General features: G+C 49.4%; 1 protein-coding gene across 2 annotated transcripts in view; it reads left to right on the plus strand.

Annotated features, from left to right (window-relative positions):
* Window positions 1–2,947: 2,947 nt before the first annotated feature.
* The window catches only part of MRNIP (MRN complex interacting protein), a 229,717-nt gene continuing 209,150 nt past the window's right edge, over window positions 2,948–23,514 (plus strand). For both annotated transcript variants that reach the window (XM_086931337.1, XM_086931338.1), the window contains exons 1-2: window positions 2,948–3,086; window positions 21,305–21,364. In XM_086931337.1, coding sequence (XP_086787463.1) covers window positions 3,027–3,086; window positions 21,305–21,364 — 120 coding nt within the window. In that variant the 5' untranslated portion in view covers window positions 2,948–3,026. The remainder of the gene's footprint in view (window positions 3,087–21,304; window positions 21,365–23,514) is intronic.

Below are 23,514 nucleotides of genomic sequence, written 5' to 3' on the forward strand. Positions count from 1 at the left end.
CCCCACCCCACTTTTGCCTACAACTACGCTGTACCAAATGGCCTGCTATTCACTCTCCTGGTGTTATTCTATGCTTTGTAAAGCGCTCTGATATCTGCAAAGATCTTGTTCGCGCTATATAAAACTTTCAAAATAAATAAAAATTGTCATCCCAGGGAAGAAAGGACAGGGCCCACTCCTCGACCTATGTGCTCTTAGACATCTGCATGGCATCCACTGGGAGAGCCAATATAAGTAACAGGCATAACCGTTGATGTGGTATTGGGGGAGACCGGAGGCCTTCAATATATGGTGGGTTTAAGGCCCCGGAGCACTACACCCAAAAGGATTTTGGTGGGTCTGCCTGAGACAGTGTCCCTTGTAAGTCCTGCACAACCGGTATGTCATCTGGAGTAAATACAGACCCCGCAGGGTGTGGCTAACTCACCAGCAGTATAACCTTAAGGGAGCCAAAGTGGGCCTGCATAGTCAAATTCGCTTGACACAGAGCCCTTAGGGAGTGGAATATTTATTTAGAATGATAAGGCCCCGTTAAGGGTGCAGTAATGTACTAAGATACGCACCCTGCACTGGGGCGTTTGTCTCCAGGCTGAGAGGAAAGTCTTTGTGTGACTCCCGCACAACGCCCCTCTCAATCCCTAAGGGAAAACAAGAGACGTGCGTTGCCTAGCTGAAGGGGGCTGCTTGTGTCACCTAATAGTTGGGAGACTGCACCACAGCCGCGTAAGGAGGACAGGAGAGCTCCCACGGCTGAAAATACAATGAAATGAGAACCTGCAAGGCAAAATTTAATTATAGAGCGAAAGAGCTACAACTGCAGGCAAAACACATGCCGCACATAGAGGCAAACATAAGAATATATTTAGTAAACACCCAAAAGTAAAGGATAAGGGAGTAACACTTATCCGTGGCAGTTGAGCAGCGAAGAAAAGAGGCAGAAAGAACATTGAGAATGGACTATATTGCGACTGCCTTGATAGGATTGGTTGTGATATCCCAAGGACTTTTGGGAATGGTAGTTTTTTTTATATAAGCTAATGTTAAGTTGGCTGCTGTTCCAATTTATAATCAGCAAAGTAAAGATTATAAACAGAATCCTCGCCTCTGGTCCTTAATAGAATTAAGGACAAATCCTAACTTTTGATGTCAGAGGTAATTATTGGCAGGAGATTGCAGTGTGTGACATGCATCAACAAATTAATTTTGACAGTTTTACTAACTCTGAATGGGGTTTCTGCATGCAGGAATCTGGAGGCGGGAGACTATAGCCTTGAAATTGGTAGTAGTGGGGATGCTTGAGCACTCTGAATACAACTAACCATTACACAGATCGCAGTAGTGCTTAATTTAGTCTAATATTTTCACTATTGAAACATTTTCAATTCTAATTATTCACAAAAAAAATCATTATTACTCCTTCAGCTGATACTGTTAATACACATTGGCAATGACAATAGGTCTGGATCGTTTTAGGTTTATGTTTACTGTTGTGATATATGTCCGGACACAATAACAGAAAGTAACAGAGAGGCACCAAGGTCATTGCTTTGATTTACTCACATGAAAGTGTCACACGTTTGGTTGTAGAATGTCACTCATAAACACATTGAAACCATAGACATGTCACAGATAGGCATTCTGAAAACTTGGCAGCTATTACCATGCATACATGCCAATAGACCCGATTTAGGTGGGAAACTCCCCATTTCGGAAGCCAAAAATGATTTTATTGTGGTTGTCTTCCGCCTGAAATTGCCCTTGCTTTAATAATAGTCAATGGGAGAAATGCATTCTCTTGATTCTTTTATTTCCACTCTCCAACTTTCCTGTTCTAAAATGCTGGGATTTGTGTACGGTGTACCTATGTGTATATATGCATATAGAGATAACTCTAATCACTAGTATATGCAGTAGACCTTTGTACTCTCTACCATTCCTATGTGACTCTTAGAGCATATCCATTTGTATCCCTTCCTAATGTATATAGAGATAATTCTAATCACTAGTATATGCAGTAGACTTTTGTACTCTCTACCATTCCTATGTGACTGTTAAGAGTATATCCATTCGTATCCCTTCCTTGTGTATATAGAGATAACTCTAATCACTAGTATATGCAGTAGACCTTTGTACTCATTACCATTCTTTGTGACTCCTAAAGAGTATATCCATTTGTATCTCTTCCTTGAGTGACTTTACTATTTGTACGTTTGCAATTTTTCTTTCTGTTTGTATATCTTCCTTGTGTGACTTTACATCTGCAATTTTTTCTGTGTGTATCTTTTATGTAACGCATGTAATCCTAAATCCTTATGTTTTGCAGCTGTTTCTTATGTAAAGCGCTCTGACACCTTCGGGTGAAGTTCGCGCTATATAAAATCGCATTACATAAATAAAAAAATACAAAAAATATATAATGACCACTTCAGGTAGTGAGCAACAAGTCCCCTAGCTGCCAGTATTTGTTCAATTATTTTACGCTGCATTTGGCATAAACAGCCTTTGGAGGCTTCCTCTATCCGCTTCCCTACCCACCAACTTCAAACGCAACACGTTGACAGGCTGCCTTGTGTTTTCACATTCTCGCCGGTTGACCTAAGGCGTTGCATTCCAGGGTCTTTTATATGAGAAATTCGGACAGTATTTCCCTCTTCAAGATGGCACCCATTATAACCTGTGTTGTCGGGGCGCTTCAAGCGACACTTCAGCTTTAACATGTCTTCGTGTGTACTAGCGGACCATCAGCCCTTCAAGATCACTCCCTACGTCTAAAGAGCGAGTGAGAAACGAACACCATATCGCTTTCAGGAGAAACTTTCAGATTCTAAGATGTCCCGACGTTGGTATCTCTATCCTGTTCCATGATGGCAGCTGAGCAACTAGAACTAAACGTCGTTGGCGCCTGCGTACATCACACGTAGGCGGGCATAAATAAAAGAGCGGGAAATCGGAATTGAAAGCAAAGCAGCGGTACGAGCAGTTGCTAATTTGGACTAGCATTAGTTTTACTAATTTATGTTCACAGAATGCCTCAAACTTTCCAAGTACTGCGCTGCGTGTCTTGTCGGAGCTTCCAGGTACAGCAGGTGAGGTATAGATGGCTGAGGTGAATCGTGTCACTGCAGAGCTGATAGAGCCTCACGCTTATTCTGAGCACGCGCGATACACCGCTGTAGGAATACCACTGAACAGTCTTTTCACGCATGGTTCCTAGTCGATTGACTCAGAAAACTTAGAGTGTTAAACTTTTGTATGGTTTATTTGCCCACAGATAATGAGAATAGTCTTCAGATGCCTGTATTTATCATTAATGCAAATGTCTTTATCTACCTAAAATGAGCAAGCGAAAGAACCATTGTAACAGTTGCAGTTTTGTCAAATGATTTGAAATTTTAGTAAGAGTAATTTGAGTAAGATGCCTAATGACTCATGGTACAAGTGGCTAGAAAAGTTTTTTTAAAAAGAGAAAGGACTGACAATGTCCACCCAGATCTGACCTGCTGATTGCGTCAACTTATAACTTGTAGCTCCGAATAAGAGAAACACATCTTTCAACTTTACAATTAAGTAAAAAAGCATAAGATACTTGATATATTTTTGTAACTAGCGCATGCATATTAATTCTCCAGTTCTTGCAAGGTAATTAACATTGAATGTTAAGGTTAGGGAGGGCTAAGGATGCGGGTACTTCTGGGAAACACCGTCTTGGCACTGTTTAGATTATGCTATAGGCTGACAATTATCTGATTCCCTTTAGGTATTCTTAGAGATTTCCAGTTTATTAACTAATAATTATGAAGTCATTTATAAGACAATTCTGGAATGTTAACTTGTTATAGTCTCTTCAAGTCTGGCACTGAAGAGGCCCTCTGCCAACCTTGAACGCAAGCCACGCTATGATCTTGTTCCTCACTCCATCTTTGCTGACATTTTTGCTTAATCACAGTGTTACTCTTCAAACTTTTTACCTTTAAGAGCTGGAAAGAATGGTAAAATATTTGGAATGGTCTCCCATAAGGGCTGATGGAGGCCAAAATGTAATAGTATTGTCCTAGTCCTATAACAGACAGATGGGATAATTTTAATGTGAGGGCAAAAGAAGAGCAGGGTTCTATTAATATCTTCTAGAGTGCTTCCCAAACTTTTTAGAAACACACCCAATTTTTAGAACAACACATTTTCGCGACCCATCTATTTTTAATATACATGAGGTGGGCCATTATTTAATGTAACTAAAGCATTATGTGGTTGTTGGAATTAGGTAGCCTGGCCTAGGGCAAGACTAGAATAACAGAGGCACAGTGTAAAGGTTGCAGACCACCCAAAAGTAATTCCACGCAATAGCACACAAAAACAACACTACACCAACTTGTTAGAAAAATATGAGCTGTTTTATAAAAATAATATCTTTGCTCTTTGTTTCAGAATTCTCAATTGAAAGCACTGCAGAATATCAGATCATAAATCACAGTACTGTTGAAGTTGTTAAATCAAATCAATACTCAGCATTAACTGTATTTTACATTAATTCATCACTTTGAAGATGTGGTCTTCTCTGTCACACCTAAACCTTAACCCTCTCCACACCTTAGGTCATGGAAGGATGCACTAGCCTCCTTCTGCTTTAACTTCTTGCAGTAGAACAATGCATTAAAGACATGTGAATTAAAATGATAGTTTACATTTGAATAACCATTACACTTTTAATGTCATAACTTTCACTGTATGTTGCCAGGACCAAAGGGTCGCTCCCTAGCACCAGCCTGGTCCTAGTTCAGTCAACCGGCAGTCTCTGCCCTTAAGAGGGACCCCTCCTAGCCTCTCCTTCCCCTGCTTAATCCTCCTTACTTGTATTTCACCTCACTTGAGGCAGGGCAAAGGAGCTGAACGTTGAGGAGACCCACCGCTCTTCAGAGCCCCTCAGCTTCCCCCTTCCGATTTAAACCAGCTCTCTCTCAGGGGCGCGGGAGCAGAACAGAGGAGACTCCACACTCGCTCTTCCCCGCCGAGGGGATTCAGACGCTTCTCCTCCGCTCCACCGCCGAGGGGATTCAGAGGCTTCCCCTCACTCGGGGCTTACGCGCGCACACTTCTGGGCATGCGCGGGGAGTTCAGACGCTACTCCTCTCTTCCAGACCCGCCTCCGCTCCCGCCTACCTCCGCGCTGGCTCCGCTGGCGAGACGCTACACCTTCCGGCCTTCCCGGCCCTCGACCCCTCCTACATCAAGGAAGTGGGAACGCCTGGGGCATGCGCGGTAGCGCTGACGGCCTTGCAACCTTGAGTCACTGCACAATGCCGCGACCGGTGCCCCCGGGGGCCCCGCAGACGGCGATTTCCGTGCCGCTTCAGGGAACCGGTACCCTTCAACTTCCAAGCGCCTCCTCAGTCACGATGCGGCGCCGATCTCTCCCGGCCACTGCTCCCTCAGCGCCCACTTCACGGCAGGTGAGAGATGACTCACTTGGGGGAGATTGGACGAGGAGACAGTCGCTGAGACCAGGGCAGGATGATTTGAAGAGTTAAATAAAAGGATGGGGCCACAAGAATTAACCCTTCACTGCTAGAGGGAATCACAGCAGAATTCCTTTCACTGGGCAGAGGACTGCGCACCACAGCGCCGCAGTCTCTTTCTCCTGAAGCTGTCCCTGTATGATTTTAGACAAGGGGTCAGCTAGGCGCCCAGGGTCTCCAGGAACTTCCCACAGCGGGGCCAAGACAAGTAACCAACAGGGGATTAGTGGGTTGGACTTATAAGGTAGCTTCCCAGTCCAGGAGGTCAATCCTAAATCCAACCTCCTCCCACCCTCAGCTACAGCCTGTCCTCCAGCTGACTCTCACAGGTAGACAAAATGGCTGCCCCGCATTCCGCCTTTTATAGGCTGCCCTTCAGTGGTCCAGAATGGACCAGAAGGTTCTGGAATGCCCTATGTTGTGCTATGGCCAGGTTCTGTTGGTGACAGTTGGGGCAGTTGGTGGCCACCATTTTAGGTGGTGCCAACTTTCCTGTCAGAACAGGCCTCTGGGCCTAAGGTAAAAGATTATGAGGGGGGGAGAAAACACCTATCCCCCTGACCAACTCCTACAAAAAGTCAGTAGACACAAAAATTAACAAGGGTATGAGGGGCCAAAAAGGGGACAAAATAAATAAAAATTAGGAGGGACTTCGCCAAAAAGTCAGACAGGTCTAACACGCGTCCCCCCCAGCTGAAAGTGGGGAGAACTACCCAACCCCTTGGGAGTCCTCATCACTAAGGCGGAAATACCTGGAGAGACCGTCTGCATTGGCGTGGTCCACTCCAGGCCGATGTTCCACCCGGAAGTCCATTCCCTGTAGGGAGATGGACCACCTCAACAACTTGGGATTTTCCCCCTTCATTTGCATCAGCCAACGAAGGGGTCGGTGGTCGGTCTGAACCAGGAAGTGCGAGCCAAAGAGGTATGGCCGCAGCTTCTTCAGAGCCCACACCACCGCAAAAGCTTCCCTCTCAATGGCACTCCACTTCTGTTCCCGGGGAAGCAGCCTCCTGGATAAGAAGACTACAGGTTGATCCAGGCCCTCTTCATTGAGTTGCGATAGCACCGCCCCAATGCCATGCTCCGATGCATCCGTTTGGACAATGAACTCCTTGGAGAAGTCTGGGGCCCTCAGGACCGGTGCCGCACACATTGCCTGTTTCAATTTTTCAAAGGCTTGCTGACAAGCCTTTGTCCAAACTACCCGTCGAGGTTGTTTCTTGGAGGTGAGCTCTGTGAGGGGCGCTACAATAGTGCCATACCCCTTCACAAAGCGACGGTAGTATCCTGTGAGGCCCAGGAAAGCTCGGACCTCAGTCTGTGTCTTGGGGGGTTCCCAGGCCATGATTGCCTCAATCTTCGCCTGCAGGGGCTGCACAGTCCCCCTACCCACCAAGTGTCCAAGGTACACAACCGTCCCCTGCCCAATCTGGCATTTGCTGGCTTTGATGGTCAATCCAGCTTGTCTCAGGGCCTGGAGAACGGCCTGCAAATGCTGCAGATGGTCCTCCCAGCTGCTACTGAAGACAGCAATGTCATCCAAGTAGGCAGCAGAGAAACTCTCCAATCCAGAGAGGACCTGGTTCACCAGCCGCTGAAATGTGGCAGGGGCGTTCTTGAGCCCAAAGGGCATCACACAGAACTGGTAGTGTCCCTCAGGCGTGGAGAAGGCTGACCTTTCCCTTGCTCCATCTGTCAAGGAGATCTGCCAGTACCCTGAAGTGAGGTCAAAGGTACTTAGATATTGGGCAGCTCCTAGCCGGTCAATCAATTCATCCGCCCTAGGGATCGGATGAGCATCAGTCCTTGTCACTGAATTCAGTCCTCGGTAATCCACACAGAACCTCAGTTCAGGTGTGGTGCCTGGTGGTGCGGCTTTTGGCACGAGCACCACCGGACTGGACCAAGGGCTGTTGGAAGGTTCAATTACTCCCAGCTCTAGCATCTTGGCAACTTCTCCATGTATGCTAGCCTTCACCTTGTCAGACAGCCGGTAGGTCTTGGACTTCACTGGTGGGCTGTCTCCTGTGTCCACATCATGGGTACACAGGTGGGTCCTTCCCGGGACAAGGGAGAACAAAGAAGAGTACTGCTCCAGTATCTGGCGGCAGTCCTCCCGTTGCTCAGGAGTGAGAGTAGGAGAGAGATTCACTCCCTCCACTGACCCATCCTTCTCTTGGGATGAAAAGAGATCTGGGAGAGGTTCACTTTCCGCTTCCTCTCCCCCGTCAGTCACCATCATCAGCATGACTTCGGGCCTCTCATGGTGGGGCTTGAGTCTGTTGGCGTGTAGCACCCGTAGGGGCTGTCGAGGGGTCTTAAGGTCCACCAGGTATGTGGCCTTACCCTTCTTTTCCAACACCTCAAAGGGGCCTGTCCAGCGATCCTGGAGGGCGCTAAGCTCTCCAGGTTCCATCACCCACACTTTCTGTCCAGGCTCCAGTTCCACCGGGTGAGCGTTGTGGTCGTACCACTCTTTCATGACTGCCTGGCTGGCCTCCAAGTTGTCAGAAGCTTGCTTCCACAACTTCGCCATTTGGCTCCTGAAGGCCAGCATGTAGCTCACCACATCCTGGGGGGGTTTCCTGGGAGATTTCTCCCAACCATCCTTCACCAGGCTGAGAGGACCGCGTACAGGGTGCCCATACAGAAGCTCAAAGGGGCTGAAGCCCACTCCCTTCTGGGGCACTTCCCTGTAGGAAAAAAGTAAACAGGGTAGGAGGACATCCCATTTCCTCCGCAGGCTCTCGGGCAGACTTCTGATCATGCCCTTCAAGGTCTTATTGAACCTCTCAACCAGTCCATTCGACTGGGGGTGGTAAGGAGTGGTGAACCGGTAGGTCACTCCACACTCCTTCCACATTGCCCGCATGTAAGCTGACAGGAAGTTGGTCCCCCTGTCGGACACAACTTCCTTGGGAAATCCCACTCGGGTAAAGATTCCCATTAGGGCTCTTGCCACTACAGGTGCAGTGACTGTCCTCAGAGGTATTGCCTCTGGGTACCGTGTGGCATGATCCACCAGTACCAGGATAAACCTGTGACCAGCTGCTGTCGGTGGATCCAAAGGCCCTACAATGTCGATGCCCACCCTCTCAAAGGGTGTGCTAACGACTGGAAGTGGTTCCAGGGGAGCCTTTAGCTTCACCCCTGTTTTCCCACTGGCCTGGCAGGTTACACATGTCCTACAGTATGTGTCGGACGCCACTTTCATTCGAGGCCAGTAAAAGTGGAGGACAAGCCGGGCAAAGGTCTTGTCCTGACCTAAGTGTCCTGCCAGGGGTATGGCATGAGCCAGTTCCAAAAGAAAGGCTCGGTACTGTTGCGGGACTACCAAGGCCCTCGATGAACCAGGCGAGGGTACCTTGGGTTCACTGTAGAGGAGTCCATCCTCCCAGTAAATATGGTAATGTCCCGTAACATCACCTGCTGCTTGGGCTTCAGCCTGTCGCCTCAGTCCCTCAAGGGTGGGGCACTCCCTCTGCCCCTTACAGAATTCCTCTCTGGTAGGACCTCCCTCCACATGCCACTCCGCAGGGATGGGCAAATCCTCCAGAGAGTCTACTTCCCCCTCCACGGACTCCTGGTCCACCACCGCAGGTGGCCGATCTGTCTCATGGGGTGTGGAAGCCGGAGCAGGCTTTCTCTGTCTCCGGGTCTGTCCCTTCTTAGCAGCGGGTTGGGCCATTGTTCCAGGCTCCAACCCAGGCGAACTCCCTCTCCGGGCAGTCGCAGACCGTGTGCTGACACAGGCCCAGTCAGGTGTACCCAGCATCGCAGAATGCGTCCGGTATTCCACCTCTCTCCAAGTATTGTGTTCCATGTCATTCCCCAACAGACAATCGACTGGCACGGCAGGGCTTACGGCAACTCGAAGTGAACCTGCAACCCCCTCCCACTCAAAGGGAACCTCAGCCACTGGATAGTGGCCCATTCTGCCGTCAGCCATCGCGGCGGGGTGGAGTACATTAGGAACAACCTGCTCTGGGGACACCAGCTGACTTCTCACCATAGTCATGCTGGCTCCTGTATCCCTCAGAGCCTCCCCTCTCTGGCCATTGATGGTAACCCATTGCCCATACTTTGTAGTATTTGGGGGCACCTGGATCTTTGGCACCATCTCCCGCTCTCCCAGGGACACTAAGGTGACACCCGCCCACTCACCCCCCTTATCTAAGGGCAACTCCTCCCCGAGCGCTACACTAGCTACTCCCGGTGACTTTCCTCCGGTGGGAGGGGGTGGTCTCTTTGGGCATCTGACATCTCCCTTATAATGTCCAACGCCACCGCATTCAAAACAGTGGAGAACCCTGGGCTGCTGGCTCTGGCCAGGATGAGGGTTCCGGGGCGGGTTTGCCCTAGGGGTGAAACCTGCTCCCTTCCCTTGGAAGTTATTTTGGGGACCTTTAGAGAACTCTTTCTTTTTCTCCCCCCCCTCTTTCTTCTGGGGGGCGCCCTGTCCGGCTTTTTGAGATTCCCCTCCAGTCCCCTTGGTGGACACCCGGGTACTTGTCCAGATGTCCGCCTCCTCTGCAAGCTTCCGGGGATTGGTCAGCTTGCTGTCTACCAGGTGTTGGCGCAGCTCGGGAAAACATTTCTCGAGGAGGTGTTCTCTCAAAAACAGATCATACAGCCCCTCATAATCTTCTACCTCACTGCCCTTGACCCAACCCTCTAAAGCCTTTCTGGCGTAATCAAGGAAGTCCACCCAGTTCTGAGTTCCCATCTTGTGGCTCCCCCTAAACTTCTGTCGGTACCTTTCTGGGGTGAGCCCGAACTTCCTCAATAACGCCAGCTTCATGGTGGGGTAGTTTGTCTGTTCCTCTGGCTCCAGGGCCAACAAGGTGTCCCGCCCAGCAGGAGGCATGTACTTGTACAAACTACCCCCCCAGTGCTTCTCCTGCACTCCATGAACCTTCAAAGAAACCTCATAAGCGGCCAGCCACTTAGCAACATCATCCCCCTGACTGAAGCTCGCTATCAGGTCCTTTGGGATATAGGGTTTGGTCTCCCTGGCTGACTCTTTCGGTTCGCTGCCACCATTCCTAACAGGAGAGGACCCCCGCTGTAGACTTTGGAGCTCCAGTTCCTTCAGCCTAAACTCGTGGACCATCCTCCTCTCCTCTTTCTCCTGTTCCAACTTAGCCAGCTCCCACTTTAGCTGTCTTTTCTCCCTCCTGTCGGTGAGCTCAGCTTCTGTTAGGCTTCTCCCAGAAATGCTACTGCCCTTTCTGGAATAGGACACTGGTCCGGTGAGCAAGTTTTCCCCCTCATGGTGGAATAACTCCTCCACCCCCCCTTCTGTGCCCTGGTCAACCTCTTCAACCTCCTCCTTTGTCTCTTGGTGTGCCTCCACCCAGGCCCTAAGGCTAGTCTGGAGCTCCCCCTTCCTTGCACCATGTTTGAAGAAGACCCCCATCTGCTGGCAGAACATTCTCAATTGGGGCACAGAATAGGCTTCCAGGTTTTCCACCGCAAACTCCATGGTGAATCTGGCAAACCTGGATACACACCAGAAATTTCAGAAGGGTGAGGGTAACCTAAAACCAACTCCACCCACCACCAGGAATAAATTTAGAAAAAACAAAAAGACTAATTGGGAGGGCCGCAAGGAGAAAACTCCTGGTGTAGGTTGGGTGTATTACGCCAAATTACTAGTAAGTAGCTGCAACCAAGTCCGCAATCCCACCGCTAGGCACCAATATGTTGGAATTAGGTAGCCTGGCCTAGGGCAAGACTAGAATAACAGAGGCACAGTGTAAAGGTTGCAGACCACCCAAAAGTAATTCCACGCAATAGCACACAAAAACAACACTACACCAACTTGTTAGAAAAATATGAGCTGTTTTATAAAAATAATATCTTTGCTCTTTGTTTCAGAATTCTCAATTGAAAGCACTGCAGAATATCAGATCATAAATCACAGTACTGTTGAAGTTGTTAAATCAAATCAATACTCAGCATTAACTGTATTTTACATTAATTCATCACTTTGAAGATGTGGTCTTCTCTGTCACACCTAAACCTTAACCCTCTCCACACCTTAGGTCATGGAAGGATGCACTAGCCTCCTTCTGCTTTAACTTCTTGCAGTAGAACAATGCATTAAAGACATGTGAATTAAAATGATAGTTTACATTTGAATAACCATTACACTTTTAATGTCATAACTTTCACTGTATGTTGCCAGGACCAAAGGGTCGCTCCCTAGCACCAGCCTGGTCCTAGTTCAGTCAACCGGCAGTCTCTGCCCTTAAGAGGGACCCCTCCTAGCCTCTCCTTCCCCTGCTTAATCCTCCTTACTTGTATTTCACCTCACTTGAGGCAGGGCAAAGGAGCTGAACGTTGAGGAGACCCACCGCTCTTCAGAGCCCCTCAGCTTCCCCCTTCCGATTTAAACCAGCTCTCTCTCAGGGGCGCGGGAGCAGAACAGAGGAGACTCCACACTCGCTCTTCCCCGCCGAGGGGATTCAGACGCTTCTCCTCCGCTCCACCGCCGAGGGGATTCAGAGGCTTCCCCTCACTCGGGGCTTACGCGCGCACACTTCTGGGCATGCGCGGGGAGTTCAGACGCTACTCCTCTCTTCCAGACCCGCCTCCGCTCCCGCCTACCTCCGCGCTGGCTCCGCTGGCGAGACGCTACACCTTCCGGCCTTCCCGGCCCTCGACCCCTCCTACATCAAGGAAGTGGGAACGCCTGGGGCATGCGCGGTAGCGCTGACGGCCTTGCAACCTTGAGTCACTGCACAATGCCGCGACCGGTGCCCCCGGGGGCCCCGCAGACGGCGATTTCCGTGCCGCTTCAGGGAACCGGTACCCTTCAACTTCCAAGCGCCTCCTCAGTCACGATGCGGCGCCGATCTCTCCCGGCCACTGCTCCCTCAGCGCCCACTTCACGGCAGGTGAGAGATGACTCACTTGGGGGAGATTGGACGAGGAGACAGTCGCTGAGACCAGGGCAGGATGATTTGAAGAGTTAAATAAAAGGATGGGGCCACAAGAATTAACCCTTCACTGCTAGAGGGAATCACAGCAGAATTCCTTTCACTGGGCAGAGGACTGCGCACCACAGCGCCGCAGTCTCCTTCTCCTGAAGCTGTCCCTGTATGATTTTAGACAAGGGGTCAGCTAGGCGCCCAGGGTCTCCAGGAACTTCCCACAGCGGGGCCAAGACAAGTAACCAACAGGGGATTAGTGGGTTGGACTTATAAGGTAGCTTCCCAGTCCAGGAGGTCAATCCTAAATCCAACCTCCTCCCACCCTCAGCTACAGCCTGTCCTCCAGCTGACTCTCACAGGTAGACAAAATGGCTGCCCCGCATTCCGCCTTTTATAGGCTGCCCTTCAGTGGTCCAGAATGGACCAGAAGGTTCTGGAATGCCCTATGTTGTGCTATGGCCAGGTTCTGTTGGTGACAGTTGGGGCAGTTGGTGGCCACCATTTTAGGTGGTGCCAACTTTCCTGTCAGAACAGGCCTCTGGGCCTAAGGTAAAAGATTATGAGGGGGGGAGAAAACACCTATCCCCCTGACCAACTCCTACAAAAAGTCAGTAGACACAAAAATTAACAAGGGTATGAGGGGCCAAAAAGGGGACAAAATAAATAAAAATTAGGAGGGACTTCGCCAAAAAGTCAGACAGGTCTAACAGTGGTAGAGCAGTGTCATTTACAGACAATACATTTTCCATTGGAATGGCCACTGGTTTTGCACAGGTGTACAGTTTTACTGATAAAACCATATTGCACACAAATCATAATGTTTGGAAATTGGGTTTTAGTGAATATTTGTTATTTGTGCATCACCAAGTAAAGTGTTGTGATCCTATTTAATCTTTGTGTCCATCAACACTTTAGTATTACAAAAAAATATTTCAGTTTTGCTTTCCTAACTACTGAATGTGTACATTTCATTAACGGGCATTTTCATTTTGTTGTGTGTGGAAAAGAAATGACTTCTACAGCCTTTCGTTTCACACACCCAGTACCCCAGCAAGATTGTTACATAATTCACTTTGCTATTCTTTCTCTGACTGCACAGTGACACCGGTTTCTAAACACCAATTCCCATGTTTAAACAAGCCTTGGCAAAGCAAATAGGTCTTACTTATGCCAAGGCTATTGTCTTTTAGCCATGTGGTACAGCAGCATGTCTAAAAGTTGGAAAATTAAAGTGCTATGACTTGACAAGCACTTTATTTTCCTGTGTACACATAACCCAACTACACAAATGAATCCAGTGTGGTGATAAGATACCATTAGCAGCACTAAAATACTTTTTTTTAAAATATTTATTTTTATTGAAAAAACAAAGCAAGGCATGTACAAAACATAGGAATGTAAGGACTCTACGAGGGTTGAGCATCATATCACCAAACATTACAATAAACAATGTATTGACGGGGGCGGAGGAGAAGAGAACACAGAAATCCTACGAAAATTATCAGTAACAATAAGGGGTCAGGGGGAAAGCGGGACATCAAGGACCGCAGCCATCAGTGGTACACAGATGTCCCCTCTATATCGATTCCAAGGACCCCACACTCTATGCCATTTCCGTGGGCGACCCCGAGTCAACGTACACCGTTTTCTCCCGGAACATGCACCAATCCATGCTTTCTACCCACAGCTCAAGAGTGGGAGGCCTCGGGGACCCCCACAACTGTGCGCTGTTATGTTTGGCAATCATGGCCCCTAAAGTCACCCATTGAGTCTGTGCCACATTATGATCAGTGGGCTCCCAAACATTCAACAGACAGCGTCTGGCCTCCGGTAAGAGAGCTGCACCCGTAACCTCCTGCATCACCTCATGGACCCTACTCCAATAGTCAAACACTTTCCGACATTCCCAGATAATATGGAAGAACGTCCCCAACTGACTGCAACCCCGCGAACACAGACCCTCCTCCGAAAAACCCATCCTGACCAGACGGGGACCCGTGACATAGACCCTATGTAGTATTTTGAGCTGGACTAGTCCCAGTCGTGCTGGTATCGTGACCTCCTTCGGTGAGGAGATCGCGGACTGCTAGTCTTCATCGTCAAGCTCAAGGCCGTCACGGGTCCACTGATCACGCAGTTGCGGTAGAAGGTCCACCCTGTGATTGATCAGTTTCTTGTACACCAGGGAAATGGTACTATCAGGCATATGGCCATCCAAGATACAATCATCTAACGGGGTAGATTCCGGTATCAGCTCCCCTTCCGGGAAAACGGACATTTGTGCATGCCGGACCTGAGCATGACGGAAGTATTCCGTCCCTCCCAATTCAAACTCGGTCTGCAAGGCCGCAAACAATTTCACCTGTCCCTTCACCCATAGGTCTCCCACCTTGGAGATGCCAATGAGATCCCACTTGTCGAACCCTTTAGTGTTCCACAGTTTACCAAACTTATCAGAGCCGAAAAGCGGGGTAGCCAAAGTCAGACGGCCCTTCCACCCTAATAAACTGGTAGCGTCGCGCCAAATCCACACAGCTGTCTTGCTTGGCCCCGTCAAAGTCTTCTCCACAGATTTAGTGTACAACGCTCTATAATAATTGCCCCCAGGAAGTAGCCACCTATCCTTGGCGAAACCAGGGTTTAACTCCGGGCCGTACATACCGTGATTGATGGCTCCCAACTGCGAAGCCCAATAATATCTCTTAATATCAGGGAGAGCAATGCCCCATCATACCAAGGGAGCGTTAATTTAGCCAGCGCAATCCGCGGTCTTCCATCCCACAACAGTTTCCTTTGTAGACCCTCCACCACACGAAAATAACTAGCTGGGACGATATCAAGCGTGTTCTGAAGGGCATACAGAAAACGAGGAAGTGACATCATTTTGAAAAGGGCCGCCAGCCCAAGCATCGACAACGGGAGTTTCCGCCAGCCCGCAACATCTCGCTTTAGCCGAGTCAAAGGAGGGAGAAGATTCCTTTCGTATCGAACCATGGGGGTCCATCGAAACATCAATTCCGAGATACTTGAACCCCTCTTGTGCTATTTGGATAGGACAGTTACGTGGTAGGATCGGTATCTCGCCACTAAGAACGTACAGATAGGATTTCTCCCAGCTAATGACCAAGCCAGAGTTTCTACCGAAGGAGGTCAGAACATCACAGAGTACTATCAAAGATTTCCTGGGGGAGGTCAAATACAGCAAGATGTCGTCTGCATATAATGAAATACGATCTTCAAATTGTGGAGACCAATTAATACCCTTCATCGAGGGCTCCCAACGGATCCAAGCCGTGAGAGGCTCGAGGGCCAACGCGAATAAAAGCGGAGACGGCGGGCAACCCTGGCGAGTGCCCCGCCCAAGACAAAATGGCTCCGAGCCGTGACCATTAACCAGTATCTGGGCAAGAGGGTCTGCATAAAGAAGACGGACCCAGCTAATGAAATCCGAACCAAAACCAAATTTAGCTAGCACTGCCCACAGATACGGCCATTCAATAGTATCAAACGTCATTGTGGCATCTAATGACGACAAAATGGCCGACTCACGCAGCGTCGAGGCCCTCACAAGAGCCCCTTGCAGTCGTCTAAGGTTCAACGCCGTATTTCATGTGTGGGATAAAGCGAGATTGATCCGGGTGAACCAGATCACTAATAACCTTGGTTAGTCTATTAGCCAACAACTTAGCAAGAATCTTAGGTTCAGAGTTTAACAATGAGATCGGCCGATACGAAGCACACCTATTCCTCAGTTTCCCTTCCTTATGAATTACCACAATCGACGCCAATCTCTGATCACGGGGGAGGAGACCACGATCCCGGGATTCCAGGAACATCTCTCTCAAATACGGAGCAATCCTATCCGGGCGAAGCTTGTAAAGCTCAATCGGGAGATCGTTGGGACCCATCGCCTTACCAGAGTTCAGGGAGCGCATTGCTAACGCTACCTCATCTGCAGTGATCTTACCGTCCATAAGGTTCCGGTCAGCCTCAGACAGGCACTGGAGCGCAATATCTCGTAACAACAAGCATGAGGCCTCCTCGGGTCTATCCGACACGTAAGAGTACACAGAGCGAAAGTGATCCGCGAAGCATGCCCTATCTCCTGCGGGTCACTGACCAGAACCCCACTCTCTGTCTCAATTTCCGGTACAACACGACCAGCTCTGTCTTTTCTGTCCAACCATGCTATTAATTTGCCGGCCTTGTCTCCAACGTCATAGAGACGCCCCTGTTGTTCCAGACTAAGGGCCTTCGCACCATCTGTTACCAAAGTTCTATATTCCAGCTGCTTCAATTGCAGGACATGCAATCTAGAGTGGGTAATCTCTTGCTTCAATTCCAATTCCAAATCTGCTATCTCCGTCTCTATCCTCACCACGTCCTCTTGCTTCTGTTTTTTAACACCAGCAATTAAAGAGAGAGCTTGACCCCTTAGTACTGTCTTGAAAGCCTCCCACAGCGATATCGAGGAAGAAACAGAACCCTCATTTTCCCAGAATTAATGTTCCAATGCCTTTACAAGTGCACTGCGAGTCTTGGGAATACGAAGATACCAAGGGTTAATAGGAGCTATCCTTCCCTCAGAGCCCGGCGCCAGTTCAAACCGAATCCAAAGCGGAGAGTGATCGGAAATACCCCGAGCCATATGTCTGACCTCCACAACATAGGATGCCTGTGCAGCCAGCCTTAACACATAATCTATCCTGGAGAGACTACAGTGGGCGCCCAAAAGAAAGGTATACTGTTGCTGAGTAGTGTGGAGCAACCTCCAGCAGTCCACCATTCCCATCGTGTCAATGAAATCAGGCAGCCAGCCATGAGCCCCCCGAGATCTCTAGGTGGATGCCTATCCAACACACCAGATACCACTGCATTAAAATCGCCACCCAGTATCAGAAACCTCCCAGGGAGATAGAGTAGAACCCGTCCCAGGTCAGCAAAGGTAGTAGACTGCAGGCCAGGAGGAACATAAACAGACACCAGTGAAAGCGTGCGACCCTCCCACCGTCCCGATACAGCCACATAGCGCCCTCTCTCATCGAGGACCGTTGACTCCACCTCGAACGGAAGAGAATTCTTAATGAGGATTCCAACCCCCCGGGACCCACATGAGAACCCAGCATGAGCCACCAAACGATATCCCTTTCTATTCATGGCATGGCATGTATTACCAACTAAGTGGGTTTCTTGAAGTAAAACCACGTCCTGAGAGTGCCGTTTCAGGAGTTGCAACACCACCCCACGTTTAATCTTGTCCCCCAACCCATTAACAATCCAGCGCTCATCAACCTCAACCCCCTACCCCCATCATAAAACAGAAAGAAGACCCACCCCCCCATCCGAGTCCAGCACACCAATACAAGTGTCTTGCAATATAAGGCCTTGCTGAAAAAACGAAACTGAAACCCAACACCCCCCCACCCAAACAGCCCGTTACAATACCCCCCACCCTGCACCCCTGCTTCCGACTATAGGGCCACCCCAACTCGCAGTGTGCCTGTCGCCCCCACATCTAAAATAAACTACAAAAAGTTAGGCTGAGGAGGAGAGAGACCCCCCGATAGCCCAGTAACCCCCCATACCATCTGCGTGAAAATGCACATATAGACTAGAACCACCACAATATGAAATACCCTAGCGTCTCCAGGAACCAGACAAATTATGCTCATTCCTGCTCCATTGTTCCTCCCTCAGTCTCATCAGGATGACTCTCCGGATCTTGCTGGGCCCGCAAAGTATCCAACCAATCGGTCACCACTTCGGGCTTGTCAAAGAAATAGGTCCGCTCGTCATGCTTAATCCTCAACTTGGCCGGGAAAAGCATGGCATATTTGAGACCCAGGTCACGAAGTCTCCTCTTCACCCCCAGAAAACTGAGTCTTTGTTTTTGGACCGCTTGAGTGAAGTCCGGATAAAAGCTGATAGTTGAGTTCTCGAACTTCAAGGGCCCACCCGCTCGAGAGGCCTGGAGGATAGCGTCCCTGTCTCGAAAGTTAAAGATCCGCACTATAATAGGCCTCAGAGGGGCGCCCACTTTCGGTCTTCCACCAGGGACCCTGTGGGGGCGCTCTACAGTAAAGAACTTGCTCAGTCCCTTGGGCTTTAGCTGGTTGATAATAAGGTCTTCCACAAAAAGGTCGGCCGCCTGACCCTTTGTCTTTTCCGGAACTCCAATTATACGGACATTATTCCTTCGGGCCCTCCCTTCAAAGTCCTCAAGGCGACGGATAACAATGTCATTCGAGGCCCTCAGGTTTCGGACCTCGGTCTGCAACTCGACAACGTCATCCGTTAAACTCGATGTCTTTATATCTAACGATTTGACCTTCTCATTTGTCTTTGTAAGGTCCGTGCGAATCAGATTCACATCAATAGCCACGGTGTCTAACTTGTGTGCCAAGGTCTCCATTTGCTTCCCGAGGGATGACCTAATGCCGTCAATGGCGGTCATAACGTCCTGCAATGTCAGTTCGGTTGCTGGGGCCGAGGAATCTTTCGCCTCCTCCAGCAACCTACCCGGTCCAGTGGGCGACCCTTTAACTTGGGCATATCGATCCATGACATTGGATTGGGTATATCCACCCCTTCTGGTGGTTTTCAACGTCTCGCCATTTCCGGACAATCTCAAGTCGATGCCCAGCTCAGGAAAAGGGGGAACAAGTCTCCGGTCTAGCAAGCCATGGATAGGATCAATCTTCCAGGATATTCGCCCAGTGTCTCGTTTCCGCTCCGAAGTAGAAAAGCGAAAGCACAAAACGGCCCTACGCACTTGAATTAGCCCAAACAAAGGACGGCGTGCCCCAAGGCTAAAGTCCGACACCTTGTTTATTGTCTGAAACGCTCAGGCACCAACAGGAATACGAGCCACCGCAATGAGGCATCTCCCGAGTCAAAACCACTCCAAGTGCCAAAACCAAAAGTGAAACTGAGACTGCACCGGTCGCCTCCGCGAACCTGTGCCGATGTTGTTCAATTACACCTCGGGCACCATGCCAACTCAAGCGCCGGGCATCCAGGAGGTGCAGGCCGCAGACTTCTCCACACCTCAACTCCGGCCCCCAGGGTCCGATCGGGACGCAGTTTTCAGCTTTCACTTCTCCCGTGGTTCATCTACTCGGACACTCAACCGCAAACAGGATCAGTGACAGGATATATGCGGGAGGGTACGAGGGTCTCGGGAGCCCTTAGCTCACGCGGCCATCTTGGATGTGTGCGAAGCTCCTCCTCAGCAGCACTAACATTTGTGACATTTTAATCTCCAGAGTTTGCAAATCATTAGTCTTCTGACCATGTTGACTAAGAGGTGATTTTTATTCACAGGTTCAGTGCTGCATAATTACACAGGGAAAAAAACGTTCTGGCATGTTTGGGATTATATATAATTTGCATATTCATCTCGTTTGACCCTAGTGAAGGAATTCTTTGGGATGGCGTTATTTAAGAAATTTAAAATTTCTGTCTGCCTTCAACAGGCTAAATCCATTAAACATTAGAACTTTCTGCGTAGAGATGGATATTAATTCCAGCCCAAACATCTGGTGCCACCACAATGCAAAGGTTTCAAAAAATTAATCTGAAGATTTTTTTATATAGTTGTGACAGAATTTGTTACACCGGGCAACTGCATCTAGCTTTCCTCTGCTTAGCAAAACAATGTATAGTTTGTTACAATATTTTCTCACTAAAACAATAGAAACCATAAGGAAAGTTTGAAGTTAAATGGACAAAAGCTGAAACTGTACTAAGAATAGCATGCATACATCATTTATTTGTATTTTGAAGTAAATAAAAAAAGTACATTTCAAAATAACAAGAGGTTTTCTCTCTCTGGGTCATTTACTTTCCTTCCAGGTATGTGAATGTCTGCAAATGAGGTTGGCTGAAGGAACGGCCATCACAAAACCAGGTTATGTAGGTCAATTTGGAGAGCTGTCGAACTGCCACAATATGGTCTCTGGCTAAACATGCAGTCACTCTGATGTGGTCAAACAATGAAAAACAATTTTAGCTAGCCCGTCACTCGAAGAGAAAAATAAACAGGCCGATGGGATACAGTCAGCAGTGCCATGGTTTCTACAGATGCAGCATCGTAAGGGGCTGCTGTCATAAGTACAATGTACGACTTGTTTCAAAGCCTTATGTTCAGAGCATTGTGTTGGTGTCGCAGATTAATGGCTCTATGCGTGCTTGTCTGGATAACAATATGCTTTAATATACACAATTTACAAATGTCTTTTAGCCATGTTGCACAGAAGCATGGCTGTACAGCTTGGCTACAAATAATAAAACAAGAATAAAGCGCAATCGCTATGTAGGGAGCAGGGTGAGTGGAGGGAGTTAGACATAGTACCACAATTATGTCAGGAGCAGCGGACAGGCACGGATTTACTTGAATCAAAATGTGCTTAGTCCCTGCTCCACAGAAATTATCGGAAATTACGTTTCACATGCACGAGCCCATTGAAGAGGCTGCAAAGAACAGTGACATGAAGCCATCGTGAAGGAATAGGATGCTTCCAAGCCCTTTTTGCATACAATAGTGTTTCATGAGCAAGATGCATGCTCTCATAGTCTTGCCCTAAAAATAAGCAGCAGTTTGGAGACATAGCCTGACAATTGACCTCTGTCTTTGAAACTCAGTAAAAGTGAAAAGATAAATGCTGAATTTCTAGGCAGCCTTTTTTTTTGTTGCTTAAACTTTTGTGATCCACATAAAAATCTGCTGGCAACCAACCATTAGGTTCCGACCCATGGTTTGGGAAACACTGGTGTTGTAGTTCCGCAAGCAGAGAAATTAAATAAGAGCAAAGTTACATGCCAATAAAAGCCCATTTCTTGTTCCTTTAGGTAAAGAAGAGTAACAAATGGATGTGCAAAATGTGTGGAGAAAAGCAGTCGCTCCTGAAGGTGAGGGGTATTGTGTGCATTTATGCATTCTTTCTCAGACTTGAAGTACGATTTACTTACCTTCGGAAACAATGTATCTGTTAGAGACATAGTCTAGCCACAGACTCCTTAACGTCTAGCCGCAGATTCCTTAACTTAGAATATCACCAGGCGTCAGACTGGATCCGGGGATTTTCTAAGTTAAGGAATCTGCGGCTAGATGTCTCTATCAGATGTGGGTATTACTTCCATTGTGGTTCCTCTACATGTGCTTACTTATGTGGGGTCATGGCCATTTGGTAAAGGAGCCCTCCAGAGGGTGGGGAGGGCGTGGATCTGGCCCAGTCTTGTGCAGCAAAGATTGTGCTTCCAGAGTTCAAGATCATGCCCTCTGTTGCCTAGATGGCTTTCCTGGTGATGTGCTCTTGACTTCGCAGATGCTTGAGAAAGCATTTCAGACATAAGGAGGATACAGGCCACAGATTCATGCTTATTTGGGGGCCGGGATTTTCAAATACTTAAGCAGTAGCATGAAAACGATTTTATATAGCCTGCATCTGACGACTAGTGAGTTGGTGATATGTTTGTGGGAGAGACTGTGAGAAATGTTGCTCTTGCGAAACATACCTCCATCACAAAAATATTTACACACACAGGGCTGCTTAACTATGATTCATTCCCCATCATTAGGTCTCGCCTGTCGATGCGCATGCGCATCGAGCAAGCGAGACTATAGGGGCTCATCGACTCTTTATCTAACTTGCAAGGAATCGTGGCGATTCCTTGCAGTGCCCGTGACTTTTAAGGTCAATGCGCATGCGCATTAAGCTCATGCGCATTGACCTTAAAAGTCACGGGCGCGTGCATGTGTCTTTGTTTACCCGCTCCCCAGCTCCGCCCCCTCACTACTTGATTGCACGGCCGCTAGGCCGTGCCTCCCCTACTCTCCTCCCCCCTCCTCCTCTCCTCCCCTGCCTGCCTGCCGCTAGTTTCCATTCGCTGCTCCTTTCTCGTCTCCCTGGCCCCACCGCCCTTCGATGTGAAAGTCCCCGCCCCCCGTCCCTCGCTGCTCCTTTCTCGTCTCCCTGGCCCCACCGCCCTTCGATGTGAAAGTCCCCGCCCCCCGTCCCCTCCTCGCTCACCCTCATCTCCACCTTGGTGCTTACTTTCCCTTTTCTTCCAATCCTTCTCTCATTCACTTGCAGTCTCCCCTCCTCCTCTCCTAGCACCCCCAGCCCGAGGCAGCTTCCCCTGCACAGACCCGCTCCGCCCCCTCCCCTTCCCGCCGTCTCGCATTTCCCCTGTCGCACTTCTCCTCCCCCCTCCTCCTCTCCTCCCCTGCCTGCCTGGATCGCCTCGCCCCCGGACATCATGGGCCAGCCTTGCTCTGCACAAATGTTTCCCAGCACCAGTCCCAGCATCTCTCAGCAGCTCCGCTCTTCCTGCACTGCTAGAACGCCGTGCCTCCCCTACTCTCCTCCCCCCTCCTCCTCTCCTAGCACCCCCAGCCCGAGGCAGCTTCCCCTGCACAGACCCGCTCCGCCCCCTCCCCTTCCCGCCGTCTCGCATTTCCCCTGTCGCACTTCTCCTCCCCCCTCCTCCTCTCCTCCCCTGCCTGCCTGGATCGCCTCGCCCCCGGACATCATGGGCCAGCCTTGCTCTGCACAAATGTTTCCCAGCACCAGTCCCAGCATCTCTCAGCAGCTCCGCTCTTCCTGCACTGCTAGAACGCCGTGCCTCCCCTACTCTCCTCCCCCCTCCTCCTCTCCTAGCACCCCCAGCCCGAGGCAGCTTCCCCTGCACAGACCCGCTCCGCCCCCTCCCCTTCCCGCCGTCTCGCATTTCCCCTGTCGCACTTCTCCTCTCCCCTCTCCGCCCCCTCCCCTGCCCGCCGTGTTACGGTGAAAGGCTTGTTTTTTATTTTACCCGCCGTGTCTCTGCTGCTTCCCCCTGTCCTGTCTCTCCTCCTCTCCCTCTCTATACCCTCCCCCTCCCCCCCACCACTCCCAGAGGGGGCTGAGGTTAATTTGCTTTCTCAGGCGTCATGCATCACCCAGCTCGGTGACACTTTAGCGGGGGACGGGGTCTCCTGGAGGGGTCGGCCTCCTCACAGCTGTTCAAGCCCGCCAGACAGAGCTCAGTGTTGGGAATGGAGGAAAGGAGGGGGCTTT

The sequence above is a fragment of the Lissotriton vulgaris genome, chromosome 7 (genome assembly GCF_964263255.1).
Source record: "Lissotriton vulgaris chromosome 7, aLisVul1.2, whole genome shotgun sequence".
In the NCBI taxonomy this organism is placed as follows: Eukaryota; Metazoa; Chordata; class Amphibia; order Caudata; family Salamandridae; genus Lissotriton; species Lissotriton vulgaris.